Source organism: Capricornis sumatraensis, chromosome 4 (assembly GCF_032405125.1).
Source record: "Capricornis sumatraensis isolate serow.1 chromosome 4, serow.2, whole genome shotgun sequence".
NCBI classification, from domain to species: domain Eukaryota; kingdom Metazoa; phylum Chordata; class Mammalia; order Artiodactyla; family Bovidae; genus Capricornis; species Capricornis sumatraensis.
Genome location: NC_091072.1, coordinates 30,098,637 through 30,123,261, shown reverse-complemented (window position 1 = coordinate 30,123,261; position 24,625 = coordinate 30,098,637). Strand labels below are relative to the sequence as shown.

The following is a 24,625-nucleotide window of genomic DNA, read 5'->3' as shown; positions in this document are numbered from 1 at the left end:
AAATGCAAGAAAAGTGAGACGTTCTCATAGATGACAAAAGCCATGCTTCAACATGAAGAGCATTAAAACTGCCCCGCGCAAATCCACCGTAAAGACCGCTCCCGCCACCCAGGGTCCTGCCCTGGCGGTGGGCCTGTGGTCCAACAGCCCCCTCACCTCCTCTTGGTCCCGGGCTCGGCTTAGTCACGTCTCCCAATGTGGCTGCTAAGTAGGTAGCATTTTTACACATGGTGGAACTTCACAGTTTATAAAATCATTTCATAGTTATTATCTTCATTATTTTCATTTTTTGTTTGTTGAGTTTTAAGCTAGCTTTTCTACTCTCTTGTTACCCTAGACACCAGTATGAAAGCGGAAGCATTAGTTGCTCCGTCATGTCTGACTCTTTTGAGATCCCACAGACTGTAGCCCACCACGCTCCTCTCTCCATGGGATTCTCCAGGCAAGATTACTGGAGTGGGTTGCCATTTTCTCCTCCAGGGGATCTTCCTGCTCCAGGGATCAAATCTGGGTCTCCAGCGTTGCAGGCAGACTCTTCTTTACTGTCTGAGCCACCTGGGAAGCCCAATAAAATCATTTGATAGCTATTATTTTCATGTGATGTAATTAGCAACTTTATAAGATGGAGGAGGAGGTAACAGTCCATTGTACAGGTGAGAAAACGGAGGCTCCAAGAGTTTATTGTGAAAATAAAGCAACCTCCAACCCACATCTGTATTGTGCCTTCTGATTTATAAGGTACGCTCACAGTGCTTTCTCTTATAATCCTCACCCACAGCTCTGGGAGGTAAACAGACTCTGGTTTAACAGCGGAGTAAACCGCAGTCCCACGAGTCTAAGAGCAGCCGCCACGTTTGCAGAGAATTTTGGGTTCAAGATCCCACACTCTGCCCCTGGCACTTACTCGGTCAAACATCCGGTTCAGCAGTCTGGGGACCACGGGGAAGATGGTGGGTTGAAGGGCCTTGAGATCATCCATAAGCAGCCTGATATCTCCTTGGAAAAATCCTATTTTAGCTCCATGACAGAGCATCACACACTAGAGAGGCAAACAGAAATATCTAATGTGTCATCATTGCAGCAGCGGTTACACAACACACACAGACACACAAGGCTTTGGTTTTAGCATTTCAGGCCAGTTTCCAGAAATCACAAAGTTCCTAAATGTAGGGAGCTTTCAAAACAACATTCCTGGGACTCCCCTGGTGGTCCAGTGGTTAAGACCCTGAGCTTCCAATGCAGGGGCTGCAGACTGGATCCCTGGTCAGGGAAGTAAGATCCCACACGCCATGTGACATGGCCAAAAATAAAACAAAATAAAATGAAACAGCATTCTCGTGTTTTAGGGTCCTTGTACAACAGGGGGCTATTGCACTACTCCTGATCATCCTGAAGACAGAGGAGCTGGCTAATCAGCAACCAGGATATGTGGTTTTTAGTGATGATCTTAGAGGTTCTGCTGTTTTAGTTTCAGGATCAGTATCTGCCAAAGGAAGGACATGGTATCAGATAATCCAAGTTATTTTTAGCCTTCCAGAAAATTTAGGTCTAATTTATCCCATAATAAAAACTTAGCTACTTGCCTACAGTCAAAGCTTTCTAAATAATGTTTGTTTGTTTATTTATGGCTGTGCTGGGTCTTCGCTGCTGTGCAGCTTTCCTCTAGCTGTCGTGAGTGGGGGCTTTTCTCTAGTTGCGGTGCTTGGGTTTCTCACCGCAGTGGCTTCTCGCTGTGGAGCACAGGCTGTAGCGCGCATGGCTTCAGTAGTTCAGACACACAGGCTCAGTAGTTGTGACTCCCGGGCTCTACAGCACATGCTCAGTGGTCGTAGGGCACGGGCTTAGCTGCTCCACAGCACGTGGGATCTTCCCAGATTAGGGATCAAACCCGTGTCTCCTGCGTTGGCAGGCAAATTCTTTACCACTGAGCCACCAGGGAAGCCCCAGTCCAAGCCTTTTAAAGTCTCATTTTTCCTGTTTGTATCTAACTAAAAAATATCTGAGTCGTCAGTTAAGACTGCACAGAACAGTCTGCCTTCGGTTATAACCTAGTGCCTGAACTTCCTCTTGTCTGAGGCAAGCTGCACTGGCAGGTCACAGGCATTTGACAAAGAGTCTGCCTGTTTCAAATTTTTAAAAGAAAGAGATTCAAGGGATGCTGCAACGGAAGTACAAAGGACCTCAGGCTTGAAAGCAGAAACCACTTTAGAACGGTATACCATGGTTCATTGTTTAGAAATTAAAGCTCAGAGGCTTTGTTCAGTGTGGACTGGCTCCTGGGCACTGTGAAAACTAGGGAGGTAACTACAGTCCACTGTCAACACACTTGTGATCACTCTGTACACATGCAAGGTCTCCTGAGGCGTGCAGGAAACAGAAGTGTCGGCTGGCAGATCCTTGATCCTTTGGGAGAAGTAAATCCTCCAGGGCGGCAGCTGGTCAAAGCGCAGAGTCTTTATCAGCCCCTCACCCCCCAATACCTGTCCAGTGCCTGAAACACAGCTGGTGCTTCATGAATAGACATTAAACGAATGAGCAGTGCTCACTGTTTCTCCCATAAGCATACAAAGCAAAACTGTCCAAGAAGGAAAAACAGATGGTTCTTGGTCAGCTTTTAAATGAGTCACACAGCTGTGTGTGAGCAGCTCAAGGAGAACTTGGCTGAAGGTCATCCACTTTGCCAAGGGCACTTGGGATATTGGTGAAAAAAAAAGAATCTGAAGTCAACTTGTGCCTTATAGGTAAGCACAAAATAAAACTTCTGGGACTTTCCTGGAAGTCTGGTGGTTAGAGCTTCACGCTTCCAGTGCAGGGAGCCACAGGTGTGATCCCTGGTCAGGGACCTAAGATCCCACAAGCTGCTCAGCATGGCAAAAAAAAAAAAAAGAGAGAGAGAGAGAGAGACAGAGAACTGTCTCTCTTACAGAACTCAAGCCTCACCAGGCTTTGTGGGATGCTATTCATAAAAATTCTACATTTACAGCTCATCTTTCTGAATTCATATTTGTGTCCTTCAAAAGTTTGAGCTTATAATTTTAAAATGAGTATTAGAGTTCAGTACCTGGACCCAGAAAAAAAGTATACTCTTAAATAATTAGCTCTATTTCTAAAACGGGGGCTGAGCGAAGAGCTGCCTACGGGGAGGATGGTATACACACTTGAACTTACCAGCAGGAGCTGCTCATACATGTGTGCAAGCGGTAAAAACGAAATGTGTATGTCACTGGCATTCAACATAAGTGCTTTCTGTAAAACACAATGACTTAGAAAACAAACAAATGCGCATGCACAGGCAAAATAAAACCCAGTGCCTACCTCTACAACTCTCTCAAACATATGGGCCAGAGGCAAGAAAGAGATCAAAGTGTCATCTGAGGTAGGAATGAACGTGTTCTGCAAGCAAAGACACCAGCGGGCAGAAAAGCATTAGGATTTCCAGGAATTCTCCATTTATTTCAGAGCACATAATATCTCAAGGCTAAGAAGTAACAGCATGAGGTTACATCTGCAATTATTTCTCACTGAAAAAGGAAATGCTAAGCAATACTTTAATAAGTTATTCAAATCGAGTAGAGGTCATTCGTAATGATAAAGTAAATCCATGCAGGACTTGAGTCACAATTAGGAAAATGTGGCCCACACTGGGATGGCCAGATATCATGTGCTCTAAGCACCCAGACTTTCAAAGCTATAGGACCTCGATGACCAGCAAGCTCCGCTCCACCTTAAGAAATACAAGCTTCATTCCAACAAAAGACCAGCATCTTTTGTTGTCAAGGACTTAGGGGAGAAAAGAGAAACTTGGAGATTTCCATGTTCCTTTTATTTACAGTACAAACGTATTTTGAGCATTTTAGTTTGATCAACATTTTTACCTTAAAGCCCTACTAGACCCCATTAAAAAAAAAAAAAATCCCAATGTGTTTAATGCAAGCTCTGAACTGGACCCAGGGAATTTGCTCTCCCATAAAATGCTGATCATGACAGGTCTGCATCTCAAGTAACATCTGGTTTCCATTTCATGGCCAAGAATGAGCTTAATTTATGGTCAGGCAGTGAGGGATGTGCATGGAATGTTCTTGCTATTAATATAGAGAATTCTGGCCCAAACAGGGGCTGCCAACAGAGCTGCTGCCCCACCAACTAAGAAACAAAGGCTCTGTCAAGTCGCCTAGGGATGATGCGCCCAGCTTAGAGTTGGGCTCTCCCTTCTCTGAGGCTGGGCCATCCTTCATAATAAAGCAATCATACGTGATGCAGCCTGATTGTGCCATAATCTGAGATTAATTTTATTCCTGCTTCCCAACCGGTACCTGTCAGTACAAAAGTGCTACATAATGAGAAATCAGACTCAATAACATCTATACTCTTCAATTTTCTTATTTAGGTCAAACAAATAATGTGCATTTGGATAATGAGAAGTTTTATAAAGTTGAGAATGCCCCTGATAATATTCACATTAACATTAACTGTAATCATTTGCCTCAATGATTCATGCATTTTAAGTTATCTTTGAAGGCCAATGAGGAAATTAAAATCTCACTTTGGTAAAGTACTAAATGTTGAACTCTGTTTAGAAAGTATATACCAAAAGGACTAAGAAGGTGTAAGAATACAGTTACGCAGTCGCTGAAGATACCCGTTCCCCAAAACCATTAAGCACAGGCTCCTACCACAAAAAGCAGACCTTAGAGAATCCCTCCAGAGGCACATAATTTGCAAACGCAAATTATGAAAAAATGCGCAAAGGATACCAGGGAAAGGTATTCATTACATTATTCAATATGTACTTTTTTAAAAGGCAAGTTGGAAATAGACCTTTTTGCTATAGACTGATTGTAACGACCCCTCTCAAAGTCATATTTAAAGCCCTAACCACCCCGCTCCACGTGACTGTATTTGGAGACAGGGAAGGTCATTCGGGTTCAATGAACTCATAAGGGTGGGGCCCTGATTCAATCAGGCTGGTGTCCTTCTAAGGACAGGAAGAGACACCAGAAACCTCTGCATGTGTCCACAGAGGCGAGGGCAGGGAGGCATGCAGAGGAGTTGGCTACAAGCCAGGAAGAAAGCCTTCACCAGAGCCAACCAGATTTGCTGACACCTTGATCATGGACTTCTCGCCTCCATGAGAAAATACATTTCTACTGTTGAAGCCACCCCACCCAATCTGTGCTATTTTGTTATGGCTGCCCACACAGACTAAGACACTTATACAGCAAATTTTAAAAGTATTAGAAATAACTATAAAGTTATTTGATCTAAAGTTCAAGGCTTTAATCCTTCATATAAAGTGGAAGTCAAATTAAGCATAATAAACAGTGAAAACAATAATAATTCAAAACACCTTCAGCAACATTTAACATTTCCTTGTCCACCTAAAGAAATTAATTATTTTCTACACACTAAAACAAGAGATAAAATCACAAGAGAGTCAGTTTTTCTCTGTCCTTTCCTAAAAACATTTATAAGGCAGTATCCAAATGAAGTTTTACTATATAAAAAATGTAATAAATTCGATCTGTCAATTCAAGTTAACGGTCACAGCGGGAGTTGGGGATCAGGTCCATAGTGAAAAACTATTTGAGAGGAGGTGACCTCAGACCCCGGGAAAGCTCAGACCTTATCTATGTTTCAGGTAGTGTTTCAGATACAGTCTGGGCCTAACATGATGGTGGGGCCTTGACCTCCTTCATTCTTGAGGCCTGCTGCCAACCACTGGATACACGGAAAGATGGCCCTCTCCCCCAAGTTTACCTCTGTCATTTTCACAAACGCTGAACAATCGCTCACTATATTTCGATGCGTGATCATTGCTCCTTTGGGGTTGCCTGGGGACACATATGAGCAAAATAAAGTTAGAAGACAGAAACTCCATCCAAGAATGGCGGACGTGAGACAAGCCCATAAACCCCACATCATCAGGGCCCCTGATGCCTCTCATGCGAGGTACACCGTGAAAGCCAAGAGCTGAGTTGCACCGAATTCCTGAGCAACCTGTAATCCTTTAAATGAAGCTAATTATCTTAACAACTTGTTGACCAGAGGTGCATTAATACGTCTTTTGTTACCTGAACGTTATTGATTGGAGACGTTTCAACATTCACTTACATAACAAATTGCCAGCCACAGGCGTTAAGTTTCTGGAAAAATCCCCAGGTCAATAATGTGTTAAACCATCTTTACTAATATGGGCAAGTCTTAGAGGGTGCGTGTAGCAATAAGAGACGAAAATCCAGGAATTTTATTTCTGGAAACCATGGATACAGTTTGTCCCAGAAAGATGGGTGATGTAAATGTGTGAGGATACACTCAGATCCTGGGGATGCTGTATCGAGCTACTGGAAGACAGGCTTGAACACTTCTGTCTCTTTTGCATCCAGTCCATCTACAATTCGAATAAGTCATCCGCAAGAGGAACCGGGAAATATACAGTTCCAGGTACCACTTAGAAACAATTTCTTTTCAAAACTGACCTGTAGTTCCACTAGTGAAGCAAATTACTGCAAGATCTTCAGGTGCTGGAGGCTACAGCACAATAAAAAGAAAAAAGCCAGTACAAATCAGAAAAGAATAGAAAACTCTAAGTCGTTATGACCCAATATTTCTACTAGCCTCTGAACTAATTAGACACAGAAGCTGGACAGAGGCTGGGGCCGGGTTGGACACAGTGCACTCACCTTGGGCTTCTGTCTGTTGGCTCTTCCCAGGTCCTTAAAAAGAAGAGAAAAAAAAAAAATTGAAATGGAAACATTTAAGTCACATCAAGTCAGTTCAAGCTGACTTTTCTGTGGGATTGATGCACTCACAGCCGACACAAAGACAACACAGATTTCAAATTACATAAACGACAGCAATTTAACCTGAGCCCAAATACTTACCCATTGTTCTAAGAATCCGTTTTATGGTTGTTTTCTCTCTTATATAAAACCATATTGATGGCCTTAGGACTGGCCTTGGAAACAGGACTGATTCCAAGGACAGGAATCGAAGTCTCTTACATGTAATTCCAGTTTCCACTGCCATTCCTATCATGGCCTTTAACAAAGCCCAGCTCTTCACACTAATCAGAGAACTGCAGCTGTTCTGCGCCCTCCCAGAATCAGAACTCAGCACTGATCTGTGATCACCGGTTCTACAAAACTGACATCTTCAGTATGGAGAGAGAAATCAGTCTCCACCAGATTTAAATGCTGACCATTCTGGAAAGGCTCAAATATCTGCAGTTCCCCACATGGAGGGGAGAAAGGACTTAGGCGTTTATGATTACAGATCAGGCCACGACAGAAGCTCCAGGACCACCATCGACTGGCCATGAGGGTTAAGAAGGACAGATTCAGTTCTGAGGTGTGGCATCTCAAGGAGAATTCTGTTACTACCCCGGGCTCATTCTGATGATGTTACCGCATGAAGGTATCTCCACAACCACCTTAATACCTATTAGTTTTTGAATGAACGATTTATGTTATTTTCTTATTGAACAGCTTGAGTGAGCATAGGAAACAAGTGTGCCTGGAATTAAGTGGAAATTAGATGGGTGGCCTCTGGGCTCACCTGAGTAGGAAATGGCAACCCATTCCAGTATTTTTGCCTGGAGAATCCCCACGCACAGAGAACCCTGGCGGGCTACAGTCCATGGGGTCGCAAAGAGTTGAACACGACTGAGCACCTAACACTTTCACTTCCACTCAGGGCTCAGTGAGTTGCTGCCCAGTATACAGTTTTAAATCCTAATCACACTTTTAAATTATGTGTATGATTGACCACTAATTAAAAATAGGGACACGGATATCCAACTAGAAGTCAACTAAGAGCTAAAGTAATGATAATTCCAATTTCTTCCCAAAATAATCTTTTATCAGATTCAAATTTCCATGCATCTTTTTAAAATTCCTATATAACTTAAGATCTCTAATTCTTTATCATATATAGCAATCAAAAAAAGACAAAAAAAAAAAAAGCCTATGTATGTGTCTGGGGAAGGGTAGGGGGATGAGGAAAAATGGGAGGAAAAGAAATTACATTATCTTGAAATGGGATTACAAGTGAAAAAAAAACAGGGAAACACTAGCTGAAAAACTAGCTAAAAACCCCATTTAACAATTCTGCACACCTATTAACTCTTACAGGTTGCTGACCTATGCTATTGTTTGTGTGTATACGTATGTGTGGCTGACACTCTAATAGAACAAATTACAGATTCCCTGTGCCTACTAAATTCCCCAGAAAAGGTTTTATAGATCCTTACTTGGAGCTCAAATTCTTGGTAGAAGGAGAACTATAAATAAAATTCAAAACACTATTTATAACAACTCCAGGAAAATATTTATAACATTTTCAGAAAGAGAATGATTTATCTATTGAACCTATTATTTCCCGCGATGTGCACGTAACAGAAGCTTCCTCTTGCCTGCTGTTGTGGATGGAACTTTTAACCCAAGAGCAACCAGGGAAACCAGCTTCATCAGCTTCTTGTATTGGGTTGGCCAAAAAGTTCACTCAAGCTTTTCTGTAAGATCTAACGAAAAACCAAAATGAACTTTTTGGCCAACCCAGTACGATCTAATGTTGAACAACCAGTTTAAACATGGACCCACTCATTTTCCTAGACTGGTTACCTTTACAACTGTGATTAATCTGAATTTTAAAATGAAAATAAATCAAATCAAGCACCTATGCTAGAAATTCACCAGAGGCCTAAAAAAGCAACCTTGGAAAAAGAATAATGAGGCAGATTTCTATGTCTGACTGTTCTAGAGACAAATCAGTAAGTGAAAGACATTAATACTTAAAGAGGACATACAGACTTAAATCTCCGCTTGAACCTGAAATTCTCATTTCCAGCATTTATTAGCAGGGCTTGTCAGTGCTCTAGAATGACTTTGTTAGCGCTGCAACTTGCTAGATGACAGCACTTAGGCAGAATGTGATGGGTTAACACTGGGAATGTGTGCAGAATTCTTCTTTCCAGTAACGAGACGGATTTCTGTTCTCTTTACAGGACCAGCGAGAGTTGGGACTTTGTGGTCACACCGGAGAGACACCACAGTTGAACCAAAATGACCTCGGAGGAACTGTTCAGGGAAGCGAGCAGGGCAGGGTGACTCACCTCCATGGCCTTCATGCTGATGATCTCCACCCCACACTTCTTGCCTCGTTCCAGCAGATCACTGCCGTAGGAGTCCATGAGAACAACAGTTTTAAGGCATGATATTAATTTATTTTCTACACCTTCTAATAGGAGGTTGGCCTTCTCTGGCTTGTCCACAAAAACCAGAGAGAGTTCGGCTGGAAGTAAAGAGACACAGTGAGGAAGCAGCTCTGGGATATTTAAAAGCTTGACTGTAACATCTGACATCAGGTTTAAGAACTACCTTCTTTGAATAGGAGGATAAGTGTACATTTAAAGGAAAAATCCCTATTCCATCATGTAATCATTACATGTAGCTGCTGTATCTACCCAATAACTAGGGTAACATGCTCCCAAAGACCACAGACATACCTTTGTTGATGATGTAAGTGATGGCTTCAGTTCCGAGGGTGTCGTAGAGGGGAACGATCACCATCGAGTAAGTAAAGCATCCCTGTTCAATGATCACCCACTAAAGAAAAAGTAGAGGTCTGGGTGAGAATATGAGAGGTCACCATGGAACCCCTCCAGGAAAAACAAGACTCTAAAGACTCAACGTGGAAACACTGGATGTACCAAAACTAACATCTGTGTATCAACTACCATGTGTCAGGCACTGGAGGGATTCCTAATGAGCAAAACACTTGCCCAGTTCTTACCAAAAAAAAAGAAAGTACAATCTGCCTGAAGATTTGGGGCAAATATGTGAAAAGAGAATGAACAACACAATAAAGTGATGAGCTCAGAGGTAAGAGAGCCCACAGTGGGCCTCCATGGAGTGGGAGGGAATCGAGCTCGCCCTTGGCAAGAGCAGCACAATTTCGACAGATGGAGAGAAAGGCACAGGGACTCCAGGAGAGGAACCGCAAGATCCAAGCAGGGAGGAGGGATGTCAGTGAGCCCTGAGGCTGGCAGGGATGGCCCAGCAGGGCTGTGGGGACCGGCTAAGCTTGACAGAGGGCTGGAGTCAGCCTGAGGTCACAGAGGAGCCTGGCTGTATGAACCAGGCAAGACACTGCCTCTGGGGCTCCTCCGTCAAACAGTGACTGGAGGTCCGAGGAAGAACAATCTGGTCACAGTGTGCAATAAGGCCTAGGACTATGGGAAGAGGGACATGCCATCTACCGGGAGAACCGTCCATGGAAGTCTCCCCAGGAAAGTGAGGAAGGAAGGAAATGACATGGGTTGCTGGTCATCTTCCTCTAAACCCATCAGTCACACAGCAACTGACCCGCCTACAAGGCAGATGCAGCAGTCACTCTCTCCCTGAAAACCCTCGTGGCGCCCATCACCTGCAGATCACACATGGGTAAAGGCACAGGGCCATGGGAAGCACAGCCTACTCACGTTCACTTGGCCTGGAGCTGTTTTCTCTCTCTTCCTGCCACTCCACCCTCCACCACAATGAAATGATTCATCTCCCAACAGACACGCTGCTCCAGGCAAACATGCCCTTGTTCCTGACATTCCCTTGGCCTCCCCACCCTTACAGCCATCAAGACTCCACTTGGATGCCACCTCCAGAAAGTCCTCCTTGACTGAGTTCCCATAATCCTTCTACTTCGTGTCCACACAACACATTAAAAGAAAATGTGGGTTTATGGGGCTGTCTTCAAGGTACCTTATGAAGAAGATCCACTGTGGTATTTTGGTGCCTGGCAGTGCCTGGCAATATAGGAGGTTCTTAATAAACATTTGGTGAACTAACTGATAAATATCAGAAGAAGCCCACTCCATCCATGAAGTAAGGAATTTATGTCCTAGTCATAGACTCATGACTAGTGATATTCCACTGAAACAAAAATTTTGAATGTGTTCATTCAAATGGGCTTCACTTTAAATGAAAGAAATGAAATTCCATGAGCCTAGTTGTGGCCCAGCTGTGGAAAATGCTATTCCTCCTTTAACTATACACAAAATGCTGAGAAACCACTGTTAACTATAAAACAGTAGCACATTAAACCAAAATGTTTTTGGACCCAAGCAGGTCTAAGAGTCAATGTAGCTTTTTCAAGTCCAGCGCTTGAATTTTTCTGTGTCAGCTATGCCACTAATTTTTTTATCTACAGTGTAGGTAATAACTCCAGGGGCGCTTCTCATTTCAATGCACTTTAATACAGTGGTTTACAGAAGACCACACCCAGGCCTGGATGGCCAAACAACAGTCCGCCTGTCTAAATTACGGCCAGCTACTGCTGAAGCTCTTTCCCCATGCCCCCTGAGATTTTAAACTTTGCAATCTGAGCAGGGGGAAAGCCTCAGAAAGAAAAGGCATGAGTTTGCTACTGATAAAAACGTCCCCAAGTTTCTCTGTCATTGACTAATACTATTATTCTAACCACAGAGGCAGTCCTTATAGTGCGAAGACATTTTTGTTAGCTATTTGTTTTTATTTGTTTATATAGCAAAGACTTTCTTTGTCAGTTTCTGTTTGGGAACCTGGTTTAAAAAAAAAATTTTTTTTCCCCCTACTTAAAGGCTAAGAAAGACCTGGTTTGGGTTTTCATACATGTAACTCTCTAAGGCACAACAAAGAGCTATGTTGGTGGTGATCAGACCACAGAATCTGGTCTGAGGCAGAGGCAGGTGTGAACCCTAACTGACTCTTGCATGGAGAATTCTCTGAGCTGTGGTTGCCTAGCCCCTAACAGTTAATACCTCAGGTCTGTTCTGAGCGAAGATGCCGATGAACTGGTCTGGGGCTGCCTTGAAGCCCTTGTGAAGCAGTGCTGAGCCCACACACTCTGACATGTCTGCAACCTACAACAGAGGAGAAAAATCAGTCAGGAACAGCATCAGGTCCAACTCAAGGAACACAGCTTCCTGTGACGGCCGAGCCTAATATCTTCACCAAGAAGCAGTTCTGCCCAGAGAGAAGGAACAGGGGTAGACAGGTATCCCTTTAGTTACACATTTTTGCAAAGTTCAAGGTTTGACTTTCCAGAACTCATGGTGAGGGGACTGATCACACAGCTCCCTCTGCAAAGCAAATGAATCTCACCGCAACAGCTGCCAGGTCACACACGATCCATGTCAGAGTTTCTGTTTTATACTTTAGTTTTACAAAAGCAACCCAGGGACACAGAATTTTGGGTCTGTGTTTATAAAGAGCAATGAAGAAGCTGAAACTTGTCCTTTGTTATAAACACAGAAAGGACAAGTTTTGGGGAGACCTTTGGAAAATAAGGATGAGTTCTAATCATTAGGCTCCACAACTCTATTCTTGAGAATTAGTTCTTACGAAATAATCCAGTCCTAAAGGGAAGTTTGAAAAGACTTTAGGTACAAATATATATATTTCAAAATTATGTAAAGTCATAAAAGTTTAGGGGAAAAAAAGACCAATGGCTGGATGATCAAGTAAATGATGGTAAATCTAATAAAATGCTCTACACCTAGTAAACACTACAATTACAAAAAACCATATCAAACTTGAGTGTCTGTTACAATTTTAAGATAAATGAATACAAAATGTACACTATTAATTACAACTAAGTAAAAACAGGCAAGACTATTTACCTACCCCAATTTCTCATCCTCTCCTCATTCCTACCCCAAACGAACTTAAAAAAAATTTTTTTAATGTTAATTTGGAATTCTTTATTCTTGGTTGGTAAATTATCAGGAGCACTTTAAATCCACACCCACGCCTGCAGAGAACAGAACCACACCTGATGCTGCTCCAGAAGCCTGTTGGTTCGGGGACATGGTGCCATCCCTGCTCTGCCAGTGGCAGTAAGAGTGACAGCAAGAAGGACATTAACGTGCTTATTCTCCCACACCCCAGGGACTGCTTCACAACTCCTGCTTGTTTGTAAGGGCTGGGAACCTGTGAGTGCTTAGATGGTCTGCAGAGCTTACTGGATTCTATGCACACACTTGGGTCTCTAGAAAGATGGTCCAGACGTTTCCTTGAAAAGCTTTACAGGGATTCCTAACCCCCAAAGCTCAGAATCACTGGGCTAGGGGGGGGGGAATGATTTAAATACACACATCCAAAGTTAGCTTCAGTCTACTTTTTTTATCTTCACTGGTCTCTGTCTGGAATGTACAAAACACCTTCTGAAACCCCAGGGATTTTCAACCTGCCTCAAACATCCCGTTGGCAGGGGACCTATTTTCCCTCTGGCAGTCAACATATAACAGAAGCTATACAGGAACATATTACTATAAGTAAGGGTAGTGTAAAGCCCAAGGGTTTGGTTTTCTCTTATTTGCTAGTCCAAGCACCTGCCTTAAGCTTTGATGGCTGATGCATCCACTTCCAAGGCTGATACATCGCCAGCCACAAAAAAGATAAGGAGCCAGGCCCCCCCTAAACAAGCCTCCTTTGTTTTAGAGATCTTGGTTGATGCGGATAACTGCCCATTTGGGCCACTTGTTTTTTCTTTTTCCTGTGCTTTAAGTTACTGCTCTTGTGCTTTAAATTCATCAATAAGAGTGAACCCAGATCCCACGGGAGGATACTGACCTCAATAAAGCAAAACCCCAGGTGCTCTGCACTTTCTCTCCCCCTACCAGAGACCTCACTTGTGAGGCCCAGGTGTGCTGTGTATTTTCCAAGTCTTGTAGTAAGAAAGCTTTTTTTTTTCCGAGGTTCTTATAGTTATTGCTGAAGGGCATCTTGCAATCATCTTATGAACTACAAGGGCTGGCCCAGCCACAATACTGATTATTGACAGGCTGAGACCCGCACAAAACAGTAACATGACAAGAAGATGATGCAAACCAGAAGCACTGGCAGATTCTGTGAGGCCTGAAGACCGCTGTGCAATGTTAAATCTCCAACAAACATGAACTGCTTTTACACCACTTGTGAAAATGAAGGATCTGAAAACTACTATTTCGATGGAAAACTACTATTTGTCTCTGTTAAGGGAAAATAAAAACCAGTCTCTCTGCTCACCGGACCTACAGCTCGTGATTCCTACAAGCAAGGAACGCGAAGCTGTCTTGTCTGTCTCTCTTTATCTCTGCCTCTATCTCTCTTGCCTTTTGCATTTCACTGATCCTCAGATGTGGGAGGACCAGGAAGCATTTTCCCACAGGCTGGTTTTGCAGATCCTAACGACAACCCACTTCATACACCCCCACCCCTTCCCAGGACACACCAACTACCCAGAGCCCCAGCCACAGAAGGGGGATTGGTCCTCTGCGTCCTGCCCCTACTCCAGGGAGCGCTCTCGACAGTTGCGCTGGAAGCACAAGGCAGCAAAGCGGATGCCCCCATTGGCTCCTGCGTTGTCTCGGGGGTGCTGCCTTGAACTGGGGAGAGTCAGGAGCAACTAGACTTGTTGTAATCACAATACAAACGAAAAAAAAAAAAAAAGGAGCAAGCCTTCCTGCTCTGCTACCAGCCATCTGCAAACTACTATGTACAGTTAAAAGCCATGGACCTGCTGGGACCAGAGTGACAGGAGTGAGACGGCCCAGGTCCCAGCCGCCTCCATGTTTGTTCGATTACACAGGTGTCATCTCTGCTGCTCTCCATGCTGCCCTCAGGATAAAGGTCACCCCAGGATCAGTATGATGCTTTGGAGGCTCCTTACAACAGATGGCTTGGGCCTCCCTCCTGGCCCTGGTTCAGCTGTGACCAGGGGTGAGTCCCAGCCCTACCTGGGGCCCATTTTCTCTCATCTATAAAATGAGAGGGCTCCTCTACACTGGGGCATCTGTATTTGTCCAGCACCCTCAAGACAGAAAGGAGTAAGTAATCTTATCCTCCTGTGGGGTCTGGGAGAAGAGTCATCTGCTTCAAGCACATTTCTAGCATTTTATTTATTTGTTTGGCTACACTGCATGGCTTCTGGGATCTTAGCTTTTTGACCGGGGATTGAACCTGGGCCCTTGGCAGTGAGAGCTCAGAGCCCTAACCTCTGGACTGCCAGAGAATCCTCTAGCATTTTATTTTAAAATTTATACTGTACTCCACAACACACCCACAGCAGTTCTAAAATAAACTACTTTGAACCACCCATTCAATTACTGATCTAGTGTTCCCCAAATCTGTGTGTTTAGTGTCTCGGGATGCTGCACGTCTGTTCTAAAGCCCTGAGCCAGGTCGGCATCTACACTCCATAGAAACCTTCCAACCCAAACTTCAGAGGCTCCAAGAACTGCCGTGTTCCCACCCTATGGCTCAAGTGAGGCGTCCATAGAGCCGGAAAACTCACCTGTTTGTATGAAAGCCATTCATAGGGTTGGTCTGGTTTCCGAGAGCCTAAACAAGGGCCATTATCTAAAAGAAGAAAACAAATGAAAGAATAAACGATGGGCTAAACATGCCTAGATATTCCTAGGTTCTCATTTGTATCCTTCATTCCACAAAGTGGTCCTCAGGTGTGAAACAATGAATTCAGATCGGACGCACTTTCCCCCTGGGTTTGGGTCTGAGTTTTGCTTCTCTACTTCTATTTTGTTTCTCACATGGGGCAGGAGGGAGATGGCGTGGCTGCCAGGTACCCGGGGTCTCTGGTGCCACCGTCAGAGATGAAGGGCAGTCTCGTGAGCCAATATCCCTCAAGTGTCTCTGATGGAATCCCACTTCCTTGGGTATCAATGTTTATTTCTCAAAATATGGGTCTCCTGGTTAAGCAAGCTTGAGAAATGTTGGATCAGGCCCGGTTAAATAGGTCTCTTTATGCAGGAAACGTCGGAGCCTGTACGGAGCTAACGGATGTGTGACTCTCCATGAAACATGCTGCATGTGACTGCAGAAATGCCTTGACCATGGGCCACACCCGATGGGACCTGTGTGTGGGGGGACTCGCTCTGCAGAAGTTAACAGGAGGGAGACAGGGAGCTGGGAGCCAGGCTGTGTCGGAGAGAGTTGTGAGCAAATACGGCTTCTTGAAGAAAGACCCCTCTGTCGAAAGGAAAAACCTGAAGCACTAGTTGCACAGATTCAGGCCAATGCTTACTGGACACCTGTATGCCCCTCTGGAAACCTTCGTATAATGTTCTGACATCATCGTAGAAATACACCAGGGGCTCGTCACTGTCCAGGAGTGTGGATCTCCGGGCACCATCACTGCCCTGGGAAAAAAGACAGACAGACAGAAGGTCAGAAGAAAGCATTAAAAAGAAAATGTCTACCGCGTGCGCCCTCTATCCCCTCCAGGGCCTGGGAGGGGTGAGCGTTTGCTGCATGGACTCCAGGGCCGGATGCGCTGGCGTCTGACATAAATCCTCCACCTGAGACAAGCCGTGTCCGTCCAGGCAAAAAGAAAGAAGAAAGAAAGATAGTGCTAAGTCATAGCCGACTCTTGTGATTCCACGACCTGTAGCTAGCCAGGCTCCCCTGTCCATGGGATTCTCCAGGAAACAATACTGGAGTGGGTTGCCATTCCCTTCTCCAGGGGATCTTCCTGACCCAGGAATTGAACCCAGGTCTCAGGAATTGAACCCAGGTCTCCCGTATTGCAGGCAGATGCTTTACCGACTAAGCTACACAGACCCCTGGGAAAAGGAAGTGACAGAGGGAAAGGAAAAGGGGCTCAAAGGGGCTCACAGACTTATAAGCATTGGTCTTGTCAGACGACGCTGAGGAGTCTGAGGACTGGAAACCAAACCCTTGGACACAACTGGGATGATACTCAAACCATAGCCACTGGCAGATAAAGGACTGATTCTGTCTGGTCTTGGGGAAATGACACACCGTTCAGTTTTACTTCCATCACCTTATCCATATTCTTTTGGAGATCATGTCTACTGTTTTTCCTCTTTGCCAACTACCCTATAATCTGTTAGGAACGTCAGTTTCCCATGTAGCATCTACTAGTTACCATCATCAGCTATAACATGTACGGATGCTCATGGACTCCTCATCCCTACATGACTGGAGGGACTCCATGGAGTACAGGCTGAGGAGAGGAGCACCGAGGGGGCTGGAACGGATAGAGAGGAGAAGCCTGGAATATACAGGGCACTGGCTCACCCCAGAGCCGAAGTCCTCGTAGGATGGGCAGGGGAACACCTGGGCCTTGTGGGGAACGCAGTTCGCAAGCTCTTCACCAGATCTACTGAGTTGGAAACTCTGGGGGTGTGATCCAGCAGTCCACCTTTCAGCCAGCCCTTCAGGGATCCGGTACACCACTTGGATGCATTATGGTCCCAAATTAAGCCTTCCCTGGTGACTCAGTGGTAAAGAATCTGCCTGCTAATGCAGGAGACATGGGAGACCCAGGTTCAATCCCTGGGTTGGAAAGATTCCCTGCAGAAGGAAATGGCAAACCACTCCAATATTCCTGCCTGGGAAATCCCATGGACAGAGAAGCCTTGGCGTGCTATACAGTTCACGGGGGTGGCAAAGAGTTGGATACAACTAAGTGACTGAATAATAACAACATGGTCCCCAGGAGGGAAGTGGTGAAGATCAGGCTAATTCCTAGTAGGAAATCTACAAGGGTGAGCAGCGTGCAGAACACAATGGAGACAGACCAGCTGACGAGGGCCTGATGAGGGCAGGGCAAGTCTGATGCTGGAGGCACTAAGCACTAATGACTGGGATTTGGCAGGTTACTGGAAGCAGGAGGACAAGAGCGAGTCGGAGGCCTGTGAGAACAGCAGTTCCAGTCTATCCGAAATCAAACACTAGGACTTAGCGGCAGGTTTGAGAGAAGAGATTAAGTTTGCGTGCTTAGTCGTTCAGTCGTGTCTCACTCCTTGCGACCCTTTGGACCGCAGCCCACCAGGCTCCTCTGTCCGTGGGGTTTTTCAGGCAGGAATACTGGAGTGGGTTGCCATTTCCTTCTCCTCCTCCAGGGGATCTTTCCAATCCAGGGGTCGAAACTGTGCCTCCTGAACTGCAGGCAGATTCTTTACCTGCTGAGCCATCAAGGAAGCCCAAAACAGATTAAGTTTAACTTTGAATATGTGCAGACTCTATCTCTTCAAGACAGCAGGTCAATTCCCCAGTTCCTACTTGGAGAATCACTGCTCTTGAGCATCATTTTATAACAACTTTTGCTAAATAACTCTGGTTATACTACCGTTCTGGTGATATATGAACTTCAGGACTTTGAAGGTAAAGTCTTCAGGACTGTTTGGTAAAACAGTCAAATCAAAGTTAAAGAAGTTAATCACATCCCAAATAAAGCCATCCTCTTCACAAAGTAACCCAAGGACAAAATATTTATTACTATTCTAATTAGAAATTAGAATAAGTAGCAAAAGTTTGGAGATGAAGCAGTAAATGAATTCTACGCCAAAAAGGTATAGGTGAAACGCTGGGTGACAGGTCACATTATCAATGAACTGTAAGGCATACTCTGTAATTTCAGGAAAAGGGATGAATGAAATGGAAGTGGGGGAGACCAAGCAATAAAGTCTGTGTTTTGAAAACTGCTGCTCTATGATGTTCAGTTCAGTTCAGCCGCTCAGTTGTATCCAACTCTTCGTGACCCATGGACTGCAGCACACCAGGCTTCCCTGTCCATCACCAACTCCCAGAGTTTACTCAAACTCATGTCCATTGAGTTGGTGATGCCATCCAACCATCTCATCCTCTGTCATCCCCTTCTCCTCCCACCTTCAATCTTTCCCAGCATCAGGGTCTTTTCAAATGAGTCAGTTCTTCATATCAGGTGGCCACAGTATTGGGAGTTTCAGCTTCAGCATCAGTCCTTCCAATGAATATTCAGGACTGATTTCCTTTAGGATGGACTGGTGATGATGATGATCACACATGCCCATAAGAAATCATCTTTGATGTACATGCACCACCATTCTTCTTGAATTAAAGTCCTGTCCATAAACACTGAGCACTGGCAACCTTGGTGACACCTGCAAAGGTGTGGGCTTGCACAGCTACAACAGCAGGGGCTCAAATGTCTGTGTGTGCTACAAAACAGAGCCATTTCAAGGGCAGGGCATTTAACTATTGGCTTATCCAAGTACATGCAGCTATTTTTAGGAACACCTACTTAAATGAAGAAATCTTCTATATCTGGCCCTTTTGGACTTCTGACATATCCTACAGTTCTGGTGTGGAGGTGTGGGTTTCAGCTGTGCTCAAGAAATAGGGAGAGGGATACAGAACAACCCTGTGTGTAATGTGCAGGAAATCACCAGTAACACTGAGTCATGGAGGACTATGGGTCTTTTATTTCCTCTTTAATGTTTTTCTACAGTTTTCCCAGTTTAAAAAAAAAAGGAGTGAGTCAGTGTGTAGTGACCACACTACAGTCAAAACAGCGGTCACGAGGTTATTCGGCTATACAAGCAAAGGTTCCTCTAGAGGTCGGTCTCCCCACGTGGCTGAGTTAGGAAATCAAAGTTCAAGTTCCCCTCGAGGGCAGTGAGGACAGGATCACAGTGAACCATCTGTGAACCAATGGTTCCCAGGACTAGAACTCTGGCCAGTATTTGAGGAAAAGGAACACCTTGTTGGGGAGAGTCATTTTGCATCACTTCCTTATTTAAATGCAAAAGCAGATAATTACATCCTTGAGAATTTCTCCAGGATAGAAAGGCCTGAGCTTTATGCATTGTGGTCCCATTTATCTCGATCTAGAAAATAGACAACTACAGGCCCTAACAGTCAACCACCCACTATGTTTCTACTACGGTTTATTCCCTCTAAGGATAGGGCTAGACAGTGGGAGGGATAGGGGAGGGAAAGAAGAGACAGCGGAGAGGGGGCAGGGAGAGCCGATAATGGCTAAAGAGACAGCTGACGACTTGGCTGGGCTTAAATGTCTCATCCATCTCTAGGGAGAAAAGCAGCAGGTGGAACCATGGTCCTTGGGGGAAAAAAATGACTTTTTTCTCCACCTCCCCCAGCCCCCAGCATGTAGATTTCCCATGCATCTTACCTTTCCCACCATCACCTACCACCTTTTATTAACAGGCACAAAGAGGCTTTTCCAATCCAGGGACCTAGACGCCCTCTGGCCATCGTTCTCCCCTCCAGTAACATGGGATCTCTGACAGAACAAAGTAGGTCTTTATTCAAGACCAGCCAACGGGTGATGCTCCCAACCAGATCTTTCAGGATAATGAACAGGGAGTTTTAAAAGTATTAATAGCTAGACTCCTCCACTATGCTAACATAAATGCAACCACGTAAACTACGAACTCTCAGGTTCACTACCGACGCTCCGCCATTGAATCAGCCAGCTTCCCAAGGTCCTCCATGCCCAGTGAGTGAAGAAGGGGCAGAAGCACCCAATACAATGGGTGCTAGGCATTGAAATGTGAGCACAGGAGAGATGGAAGCAAGGGAGTATTCAGTTTGCAGATGAGAAAACAGACAGACAGTGGGGAGGCCTCCCTGTCTCAGTCCCACGTCTAAAATGCAGTGGAGCGAGCTTCAGACCAGCCTGAGGGACTTGCCCACACACTGTCCACCTCCACCATCTTGGAGGATTCAGGGCCAGAGCGCGGTGGCCGACTGGGGGTCTGGTTCTCCATCGCTCTCCTCTAACCCTCAGAAGGCGCTTCCTTGTCCACCATCCCTCCCAAGCTTGCTCTCCAGTTTCCAACTTCCTGAGCTGCCCCTGTCCCCATGGGAGGACCTGCCTGGGGGTGAGGGAGGCTGGTTGGGTTACTTAGCAAACCAGTTCTGTGCCACCAAATGCAGGGCAAGCTCCTCACCAGAGCAAACCAGCCAATCCCTCAAGGGAAAAATAGCTCCCTCCCACCTTTGTGGATGGGGAGAGAGTTGAGTCACAAATTCAAATCCCCTGCCTGTAGCATCTCCGAGTGCCTGCCACTTGTAACGTTCAAGGCACTAGCTCACAGTCTGAAGGAAACACATCTGTTCCCTTACTTGCTCGGCCTTTTAGACGCTGCCGTCAAGGCAGGGTTTTTGCCGAGACTCTCACAAAGGCCTATTTCTGCCATTGTTTTTCACTCCACAGGAGTGGACCCTGCTTGTGGGGTAGGCTATTTTTAAACTTCAAAAAAATTACAGCACACATTTCCGTCATGTATGTGTACACATGGTCCCTGCTTCATGAAGCCCGTGAGCATCGTCTGTACAAAATCAAGTGGTGTCTTCAGGCTTGTTTTACTATATGTATTCCCAGAAAGTAACTTGAGCCTTTCTTCCTGGCTGAAGGGAAGCCGGAAATTAAAAAAAAAAAAAAAAAAATTTCTGACATAATCACCATTCTTTCTTTGAATTCCTAAAGGCAGCTCCTTAATACTCTGGAGGTCTGTTGTTGGCACAAAGATGAGACCCTCTGCCTTCAGTTCTCTGGGACTCCCGACCCTCACCTCACAGCTCATCCCACCCAGACACTGTGGCCCCCTGAACAACTCGGGTGCTTCTACGCCTCCTTCAAATCACCGGCCACTCTCCAGCGAGCAGACACATCTAACCACATTAGAAACTAGTTAGTTTTCCACTAAATAGTTTAGTTAAGAAGTACTAGTTAGCAAGGTTTTTCATAGCTGTTATTAAGAAGCCCACTAAGTTTTAGAAATGATGCTGAGATTAACTTCAGGTATAAAAACACTCCCAGAAAAACACTTCTCATCAAATCCACTCCCTCCCAGCCATCTCTTCATCCCACCCACAGTGCCCCAACTGCTAGGACAGCTGGCGGAAAATACGCTCAGATGTTGTGATGTTTCCTGAAAACGGGCGTGAAAATTCTCTGAAAACCACAGCAGCAAAGTCACCAGGGATGAGGTTGAAGGATTTATCTCTGTCCACTCTTTACCTGACCACACACACAGCCATACAGCAGGGAAGAACTAGCTGAGGGGTAAAAGGACTAGAGCCTGCAGACAGGGAAGGCAAGTGAGCGAGCGTCAACGCTCACACATAGGTTTACACAAGGACTCCTGACAGATACAAAGCCAGAGCCTCAAACCCAGGGATTCTTCCAAAGTCTCACACACCCTGCTAGCCAGCTGTTCTCAGGCTTGGGGGTGAGAATGATGCTCACATTCATGTTCATATTTACTATACAAATGACTGCAGGGATGAGACTGCCCCTGTTCTCCCTCCCTTCCTCCCAGTTGAAGACCTGGCTCACACTCGTCAGGCTAATAATGCCCCTTGCAGATGGCCCTGCCAGTCCTCCACGAGCCCACGGGGCTGGAGTCAGTGGAGTGAGTGATCCCACCATCTGGCCGCACCTGCCCTTCCTGGACAGCCTTCCCCCTGCTCCCCTGCAGCTTCCCCGAAGGCTGGTCCTGACCCGGCTGCCTCCCATCCTGCCCAACTCAACAACTGCTCAAGCTCCCTCCACTCCGGTCCAGACGGCATCGCCATTCTTGATGTGTTTTTTTTTTTTTTTTTTCAGCTTTGGTAAGGTATAAATGACATGGTGGTAGTTTATTCACTAACTTGTATCCAACTCTTTGCAACCCCATGGATTACAGCCCACCAGGTTCCTTCGTCCATGGAACTCTCCAGGCAAGAATACTGGAGTGGGTTGCCATTACTGGAGAAGATCCTTCTCCAGGTGATCTTCCTGGCCCAGGGATCAAACCTACATCATTGCAGGCAAATTCTTTACCAACTGAGCCACCAGGGACACCTAAGTTCTACTCTCAGCAAATTTCAATTATACGATACAGTGTATCAGCTTCACCTTGACATACATTAGATCCTCAGACCTTATTCCTCTGACAGCTGACAGCTTGAACCCTTTCACCCACCGCTCCTAGTTCCGTCCACCACCACCCTCAAGCCCTGACAACCACAATTCTACTCACTGGTTCTAGGAGTTCAACTCTCTTTTTTGGGGGGCACTGTCATCACCCTTTGGTCTCCATAAGTCCAGAGTGAGAACTTCATACAAACTTTTAAACAACACTCTCTTCTTGTGCAGAAACTGCTTTGCCAGTTTGCAAGTGGGTCTTTACACCCATGCCTATGTGTCAACAGCGTGATTCTACTGGCTACGGGGGAAATCCTACTCAGTGAGTCTCACGGGTACCTGTACAGACAGACTAGGAGTGCCATCCCTTGTCACTGTGGCCCCAGCCTGAGGTTTGTCTGGATAACCCATGGCATCCAGAAGGCTTCAGTGGATGGAAACTGTTGAATTTCAAAGCCCTGCAATTTACTGAATGTGGCTTCCAGGGGTCTGGTGTGCTCCATTTAGGTTGCTTCCTTCAAGTTCTCCGATGAGGAACCACGGTTCTAGTTTTATGGCATAAAAATAAGTCACTCGTGTGACTCTTAGGAAGGACCTCTCCACAGCGTCCTCTCCAGAGCGGTCCTTCCTGCTGGGCCGTCCACTCCACAGGGGCAGCAGCCTCTTCTTCCTGTGTCCTGTGCACACCATGCACTTGCTGAACGAATGCCAGTCTCATGCCTACTCTCTGTGAGCAGGGAGAACCGAATCCTGAGGGTCACAGCCTCCATACTCAACTTTTAGCAGCACAGGATTCAAATGCTAAGGTAAGTTCCTCACCATACAAACCCCAGCATATGAATGCTTAAATCTCAACCTTTCACGTGAAAGGGTCACCCAGCCAACAGGTGACCTGGATGTGATGAGGTCATTTGGAGTGACATCATCCCACAGGGAGATGAGTCATGCCCAGTGAACTTGGTCTGTCTACTAAAAGAGATGAACCCACTGTATAATATCATATATGAAACGAGTCACCAGTCCAGGTTCAACGCATGATACTGGATGCTTGGGGTTGGTGCACTGAGATGACCCAGAAGGATGGTACGGGAGGGGGGATCAGGATGGGGAACACGTGTATACCTGTGGCAGATACATCTTGATGTATGGCAAAACCAATACAATATTGTAAAATAATTAACCTCCAATTAAAATAAATAAATTTATATTAAAAAAAAGAGAGAGAGAGAGAGAGATGAACCCACACTAAGCCAAGGCCTGGTAACAAGTTTAAACAGTGACTCTTAAGTTATTACCAGAGGTACAGCTTTATTTTTGGCTGCACTGTGAGGCTTGTCGGATTTTAGTTCCCCATCCAGGGGCTGAACCCGAGGCCCCTGCAGTGGAAACGTGGAGTCCTAACCACTGGACCGCCAGGGAAGTCTCCCTTGAGGTACATTTTTAAAAGAAGTTCTGATAGTCTTCAAATGAACCCTTTAAAAGCTAAGGACTGGAAGGTATAAAAAAGTTTTTACTTGCTATGATTTATTCCCTTCTCTAATATTTAAGGACAAAACAAAATAGGTAAGTTGAGCTTTCATTTCACTCTACAACAATCTCCTGGCAGGGCTCAAAAAACTTCCTGACTTCATTTAAGAAGATAGCCGTCTCAATGTCTACAGGACATGGCAGGAATTCAGATTGGTTCTGCCACCTCCTTCCACAGTGGCAATGGTTCTCATCAATACTTTGCAATGGGTTTGTTGCCTAACCTCCTTAAACTCTGGCCCACAACCCCTTCAGCAACAAGTTCTGCTCTGACCTGGCTCAGGGAAGGCAGAAGCCACCAGGACCCACTTGGACTGCTGCCGCCCAGGTTCTGCCAGTCCTCTGGCCCTCCCCCAGCCCTCATCTCCACCCCGTCCTTGACAGTTTCTGATCCTACATCCAACTCGGGTGG

General features: G+C 45.4%; 1 protein-coding gene across 5 annotated transcripts in view; it reads right to left on the bottom strand.

The window, feature by feature from the left end:
• ACSL1 (acyl-CoA synthetase long chain family member 1) overlaps positions 1 to 24,625 on the bottom strand; it is a 65,802-nt gene that overhangs the window by 12,844 nt on the left and 28,333 nt on the right. For 4 of the 5 annotated variants that reach the window (XM_068970806.1, XM_068970805.1, XM_068970807.1 and 1 more), the window contains exons 3-12: positions 16,051 to 16,165; positions 15,304 to 15,368; positions 11,789 to 11,890; positions 9,503 to 9,602; positions 9,110 to 9,288; positions 6,681 to 6,713; positions 6,477 to 6,528; positions 5,758 to 5,831; positions 3,316 to 3,393; positions 905 to 1,039 (exon numbers count right to left, since the gene is read on the bottom strand). In XM_068970806.1, the coding sequence (XP_068826907.1) occupies positions 905 to 1,039; positions 3,316 to 3,393; positions 5,758 to 5,831; positions 6,477 to 6,528; positions 6,681 to 6,713; positions 9,110 to 9,288; positions 9,503 to 9,602; positions 11,789 to 11,890; positions 15,304 to 15,368; positions 16,051 to 16,165 (933 nt within the window). Of the gene's footprint in view, positions 1 to 904; positions 1,040 to 3,168; positions 3,247 to 3,315; positions 3,394 to 5,757; positions 5,832 to 6,476; positions 6,529 to 6,680; positions 6,714 to 9,109; positions 9,289 to 9,502; positions 9,603 to 11,788; positions 11,891 to 15,303; positions 15,369 to 16,050; positions 16,166 to 24,625 lie in introns of all 5 variants that reach the window. The other variant, XM_068970809.1, reaches the window with a different exon arrangement.